The sequence below is a fragment of the Anneissia japonica genome, unplaced genomic scaffold (assembly GCF_011630105.1).
Source record: "Anneissia japonica isolate Jap-2015-1 unplaced genomic scaffold, ASM1163010v1 scaffold334_len275345_cov169, whole genome shotgun sequence".
NCBI classification, from domain to species: Eukaryota; Metazoa; Echinodermata; class Crinoidea; order Comatulida; family Comatulidae; genus Anneissia; species Anneissia japonica.
Genome location: NW_022716574.1, coordinates 4,251 through 11,276, shown reverse-complemented (window position 1 = coordinate 11,276; position 7,026 = coordinate 4,251). Strand labels below are relative to the sequence as shown.

General features: G+C 35.3%; 1 protein-coding gene across 1 annotated transcript in view; it reads left to right on the top strand.

The window, feature by feature from the left end:
- LOC117109786 overlaps nucleotides 1–3,715 on the top strand; it is a 4,597-nt gene extending 882 nt beyond the window's left edge. The window contains exons 2-4 of the mRNA XM_033252204.1: nucleotides 154–682; nucleotides 1,557–1,592; nucleotides 2,623–3,715. Coding sequence (XP_033108095.1) covers nucleotides 154–682; nucleotides 1,557–1,585 — 558 coding nt within the window. The 3' untranslated portion in view covers nucleotides 1,586–1,592; nucleotides 2,623–3,715. The remainder of the gene's footprint in view (nucleotides 1–153; nucleotides 683–1,556; nucleotides 1,593–2,622) is intronic.
- Nucleotides 3,716–7,026: the final 3,311 nt, after the last annotated feature.

Sequence of the window (7,026 nt, the reverse complement as noted above, 5' to 3'; positions counted from 1 at the left end):
GGGGAGTGGACCCCTTGTCGGGGAGCTTGGACCCCTTGTCGGGGAGCTTGAACCCCTCGTCGGGGAATTCCTGGCGCCACCCCTGCATCCGATGAGCGATATTAATGGGTGTTTGGTGTTTAGCTGATACTGGATTTGTGTTTTGTTTTCCAGATGGCAGATAGTAAGTTTAGACCTTTGTCGTTTTCTATGTTTCTTACTCAATTTGGTGCATGTTTCATCGGCGAAAAGTTACGTTGGCTCAGATTCCTATTAGGTGATATTCTCCAACCAGCTGACCTGTCAAACGACGCCGACATTGCAATTACTTTATTACAGAAGCTTGTTGTTAAGGGTAAAATAAAGGAGGAAGACGTTTGTCTACTTCGTGAAATAGCCGAGTTGATTGAGATACAGGACGCAAAAGACTTGCTCAGCAAGTACGCTCAGAATGACCCATATCAATTCCAATTAATAAGCAGAGAACGCAGTGCCATTTTTAAAGCATTACGGGCATTTAATAAAACCGGTAAAGTTACGGATATGAAGATACTAGCTGGACACTATAAATTGGTTGATCATGAGTTCACGAATGAATGGGACTTGATATTTCATTTGGAGATGTACGTTTGGCCAACTAAAAAAGAAGAATATTTGGAGGAGTTTCATGCTCTCATAAACCCACAGGCACAACACGTCTTAGGTTTGTAGGTTTGATTTTATATTAAAGTTTTAACACGCCAAACGTTATTATAACACATTGTTCAGTCTTCGCCATAAAAGATATGTATCATTAGCTTTAAAAAGTTCGTGTTAGCCAAGCACGATCGAACACAAAATCTCGAAAACCAATGGTCGACAATTCTTTGACAAATAATAATATGGTGTATGGTGTCTGAAAATCTAATGTTACCATTTAATTTTGTCAAACAAATGGTAGAGTGGGAGCAAGTTAACCATTGATTCTTAAATTGAATTATTACTAGGCCTGCTCCTGTAAAAAAATGATAATGGTTGGTTTCCGACGGACAGACTGATTTGGCAACACAATATGTACCTTTGTAGCTTTATTAACATCACACGTACCACTATTCTTAATGTATGCGTCAACCTTTACATGATGATAATCACCATTCTCAAATTATCATTACTATCATTAGCAGCACTACTATCATTTTCATCATCACCATCACAATATCAAATTATTTTTTATTATGATGAAATGTAATTAGACTTGATAAACAGTAGCGCATTATTATTATTATTATTATTATTATTTTTATTATTATTATTATTATTATTATTAATTTTTATTATTTCATTCAACATTACAACGACAAAACTAACGTAAAAGTAATTTCAAAATTTAGATTGAAGAAGGAGCTTCTACATTATTATTATTTATTATTAATAATATTATTATTCAGTATATTATCTAGTATTATTAATATTACACTATTATTATTATTATTATTATTATTATTATTATGAAATCAGCATTAATTTCTGTGAAAAAAATAATTGAAAGTGCTTTATATTACATAAAATAAGGCCTGTTTTTAAATATTTTATTTCAGTTGATACGCTAGCAGGTAAAGGAACATAAGGTGCAGGTAACATTTTCAACATTCTTTCTGAACTTTTTCATTCTTTAGTTTTTAATATACGATTATTTTAACAAAATCATAAATACAGTACGGTACGATGCAGTATGCCTAAATACAATCATAATCTTTATTATCAGTGTTAACTCGTTATCATCATTGTTGTGGTTACTGTAGGTTACATTTGTCGACTAAAAATATCAATCACGATAAAATAACATAAAATGATAACCTTTTCCTATAGGCCTATTTGTTGTAGTGATAAGCGTGAGAAAAATAATGTATATTCTGCTAATCGTTAGACCTACTTAAACACGGGAGACGCCACCAAATAATAATAATACTAGGGGCCTACAACTGAGCAAATGATTAACATGTACGAACACCATTTTATTCGAGACTTCAGACCGACCTCACACTGTGCCTGCCGCCTTCCCGCAATGTGACATTACGTTACTATTACCCACAATGCAAAACAATAACAATTAATAGTAACTCCCGTTACATAGGCCTACTTACAGGTCTGTATGGGTCGCGATCTGGGGTCTGATGCATAGTTTGGTGGTAGGAGGTGCGTGCGAAAATTTTGAGAACATGGACCTAGGTGCCTGGAAATTGCACTTTCATACTTTGAAAAGCTTACCGGTAGGCCTACTATGTTCATAATGATAAATATAATATATCAACAATACAATACAACAATTATTGTTCTTAATACAATTTAAGGGGGCGCGATCGCACCGTCTGCACCCTCTCCTCTCAGGCGAGTGACCCCGTAACTGTTATTATTTTTATTTAATATTTAACGTATAGAGGCCCCTCACAAACCAAGACCTAACTATTGCTTGTTGCGGCAAGCCCTAGCCCTATTTCTCACAGGGTCATGATAAACAGGTTTGCAGTATTTTTCACATGAGCCAAAACATATTGAGCAGATGGGATAATAAAATTAAACACAGAACTACTGACTCAATCTCCTCATTAACTTTTAGTATACCAGTTTGATATTCGTAAATTGTCTTTTTTTTTTAATTTTCAGATAAGTGATGTGAGGGGAAAACACTTTGGGGCAGCTAGTCTGCGAAACTTTACACATCCAACCAACGGTTTTACCTATTTTTGGAACTTATTTTATATAACTCAAAATATTAAAAAAGGGGATTTGTGACTTGTATGATAAGATCAACAGCGAGATGATTAAATATTGGGATGATTTCCCTGATGATCACAAAAACACTTTACTTGTGCCAGATAGCACCCTAGGCCCGTTGCCATCTGGCCTTTTGCCACCCTAGGCCCTCAACTGTCCAACTGTCCATAATATTAATATATAGGCCTACTATTCGATGGTATGCAAACTATAGCAAAGGAACAGCGACGGAATAGCGAAGAAGTCCAAAACAAAGTTATAAAATAGTATGCAGCGAATCCAACTTGAGCAGGAATGGCAAATGAAGATTCAAGTCATCATATGTCCACAAATCAAACCGTCATCCGAGGTAACACCATCAACCATCCCATGTCGATCAGACATGGACCTGGGTGTTCCTCCATCATAAATCTCGAAACTTGTAACAGAAATTAAAATACTCCAGCCAACTAAACTTAAATTTAGGGGAGCAGCCTACCCCCGAGCCTACCCTATCTCCAATTAGAGTCAGTTCAATCAGAGCTGAACGGTATAGATTCTGCCCCATCTAAGTTAGTGTAGAATTATGTTGGTACAGTACTCTGATGGAATGACCACATGGGCCAGAGCCACGGCCCTCGGGCTGAGGCACCGCTCTCCCCTCGCTGGATTTCTGAATTTGTTGAATTCTCCCTCTTATTATTTTATTAATCATGAGACAATTTAATTCTTATTGGTCCCTAGCATTGGTTAACTCCCTAAGTCACTTTCCATTCCCAATCTTGGTTTCCGGTCATCCGTCACTTTTAGGTGGACAGGATACTTCCCTTCTAGGACCACAAAAACGTACAATACCCTGATCAAATTCCATGGGGAACAACCTACCAAGAAATAGTAAGGTACTGCAAACTATTGACTATAGGAAATATAATGCATAAAAGAATTAGCAAAATACATTGATTAAAATAATAAATTTTAAGTCTTAATAAACACACAAAATACACAGTAAATAAGAGACAGATTGTAATCCTCAATGACCCAGTTAATGGATTCGAAACGTCAGTTGGATGTCATCTAGGATTTGTTTGCTTTTATTGATAAAGGCATGAAGGGAAACTATTAATTTCTTAGACCTTTCAAGAAAAGAATAAAATAATCAATAATTTTAGGTGAAAATTATTACAATTTTATGTCCCAATATTAGCTTTTCAATTTTTCTACCCCAATACGAAAACAGATACTGTCCGTTTAGGTTTGGAGCTGCGATTTTTTTTTTGAGATAAGTATTATATGGATACTCAATTCCGTAAAAAGGTGATCATACGATTCCAACTTGCCTGGTATGCGACGGAGTAATAGTAGGCATATCGCTTCTAAATAATAGATGCCTTAAGTTTCTTTTTGTTATAAGATGCCTGTAAGAGCTTTTAAGGGCGTACATTCAAAAAGTCTTCCTATTTTGGGAGGGAGACACCCCTTTCCAAACCCAATCTCGCTAGGTGCTACGCACCTTGATTGGTCATCCATCGTTATTTAAGTTGGCGCCTTCCCTTTTGCTAAATCCTGTTTCCGCCCCTGTTCGTAGATATATTTACAATGTTCTTACAGAGTATCGATCATACAAGCCAGATGTTTTTCCAGCTAACAATATTACGTTATTGTATAGGCCCCTAATGGTTTCCAAGGGGTCCACTTTCCACTGAAACGAACCTACCACAAGTTAAGTCAAGCTACGGACTTGTAATCAGATAATAGAATATTTATTTGGTAAGGATCACGAACATAATTAATTCAAAGCATATACGCTAAGCAGAAGTAGAATGTAAACATATGACCAATAATACGGTTCTATACATCTATATATCCGAATACACCTTGCTTTTTTTTTTATTGGAAGCGACGTTCCATGGTGGAAATTCCCATTCTATTTATAAAAATGTAGCCTAATCATAATTTAACAATAGACCGCCATACAACAAAGCGCTGTGTATTGCTGGCAACATAGGATAGAATCTTTCAGAGAAGGAACGAAAAAAAAAACATAAAACGGTAAGACTTTATTTTTTTCATAAATATTACTTTTATGTATCTGGTACATATACCATGGAGCTATAAAATACATTTTACAGCTATGTTTCAACTCATTTTCGATTCTTAATATACTCCATGATAAACCAGATAGGCCTAGGCATTATGCAGCAGTATGCATCGCCTATCGCCGCCATCTTAGTCAGAATATAGAAGACAAAATAAGGGTATCTATAGACACTGAAGTTTATTTTAGCAGTTTTGCAACCAGGCTATATTAGATGTATTGTGCGGGTTTAATTTGGAGATAATAAATTCATGTTTAGGTAGAGATAATTAGAGCTTGTTGGGTGCTGACATTTACAAATAGCATCAGGAGTGATAAAGTACGCATTGAAAGCAGTCCTCGAATATTTGCATAGGCCTGATAATAAACAGGCTAGGCCTATATAGACTTAAATTTAAATTAAAGCAGTCCTCGAATATTCGCATAGGCCTAATAATAAGCAGGCTATACAGATTTAAATTTAAAATGAAGCATAGTTTTATACCCATGGAAGTATCCATAACTACACATAAGGTGTTTTACTTCAGTTTCTGATAATCATGTCAGTTGTCTGTGTCCACAAAGCAGCGAATACATCTTCTACATCATTTGTAGAGTTAATTATATATTTTTTTGTTTTTCAGATGGAAGATCGTAATAGACCCTTGTCTTTTCCCATGTTTCTTATTAAATATAGTCAATGCTTTATCAACGACCAGTTACTTTGGCTCAGATTTCTGCTAGGTGATATTCTTGAAGTTTCTGACCTCTATAACGACGATGTCATAGCAATCACTTTATTACATTTGCTTAAAGCTAAGGGCATAATTAATGAGAAAGAAGTTCGTCTACTTTATGATATAGCCGAGGTGACAGAGATAGCAGAAGCGAAAAGACTGTTTCTCCAGTATACACAAAATATACGCGGGAATGGACAATCTTATCGCCAAATACATAAAGAGCGAAGAGCTATCTTTAAAGCAATAAGATCTTTTACTACAGCTGGGACAGATCCTGATATGCCGAAAATGGCTGGCTACTACGGATTGATTAATCAGAAGTTCACGAATCCATGGGAATTGATATGTCATTTGGAGTTGTACATTTGGCCCACTAAACCCAAGCAAGAACATCTGGAGGAGTTTTACACCCTCATAAACCCATTGGCGCAAAAACCCTTAGGTTTGTAGATTTGACTTGTAAAGTTAAAATAACATTCTGTATTCGCATTAAAAGATAATTGTTACTAGCTCCAAAAAAAGTTTGTGTTGGGCAAGCGCGACTGGCCCAAAATTCGAAAATCAAGGGTAGGCTTCCCCCCCTCCCCTTTTTTTTTTGAAAATTGATATCTTAAATCGTCTACACGATGTTTGAAACTCCTAGTTTCCAATTCACTAACTCCATAAAAGTTGGTAGACGGGATGGGGAAGCAAGTCATTATCCCTAAAAAAGGACTAAAAAATAACAATCATCGCTGACCGACAGACAGAAATTGATTTCTAATTTATACTGCTTGTGCAACACAATTATAGGCCTTGTTAACATTATATCACCATATCCACATATTGAAAATATCATCATGATGACAATCACCATCATCATCACACCCATCATGTAATCCCCATCATCACCCCCATTATCATAATCATCATCATTATTCCCATTTTCATCATTATTATTACCTGAATTATCATTATTAATATTAAAATATGAGCTCTATATTATTATTATTATTATTATTATTATTATTTCTAATAAGCGCACTGATGGAGTCCGAAATAATTTTGAAAACAAATTTTAAGGCATGGCCTCAAGTTAAAATTAGTTCAATTTTTACTTCCATTGAATTGTTTCCAAGTTACGTAACATCCCTTCTAAAGTCAGTCCCCTCTGGGCAGAATTCTACCCAAATTTTAATCAGTCAGTCAATCAACCAGTCAATTTCTTAATCGATCGCTGGATCGACCAACCACAACCAATCAATCAAAAACAACTGTTTTGGTTATGCCAAATTATTTATTGATTAAATTTTGAATGCCATTGGGAGAACGTTGATAATATTGAATTCATAAAGTGTGGTAGTTTTAGTAACAGTTAAGAGTAATTTTCTTATATATAAATATTCAAATTATGATAAATACTAATAACCGTGCTTGAATAGGAACAAGATGTTATATAATCGTATCGAGCATAGCCCTTCGACAAAATAAAATCCTTTATTCCTGTATGAAAAAAAGTCT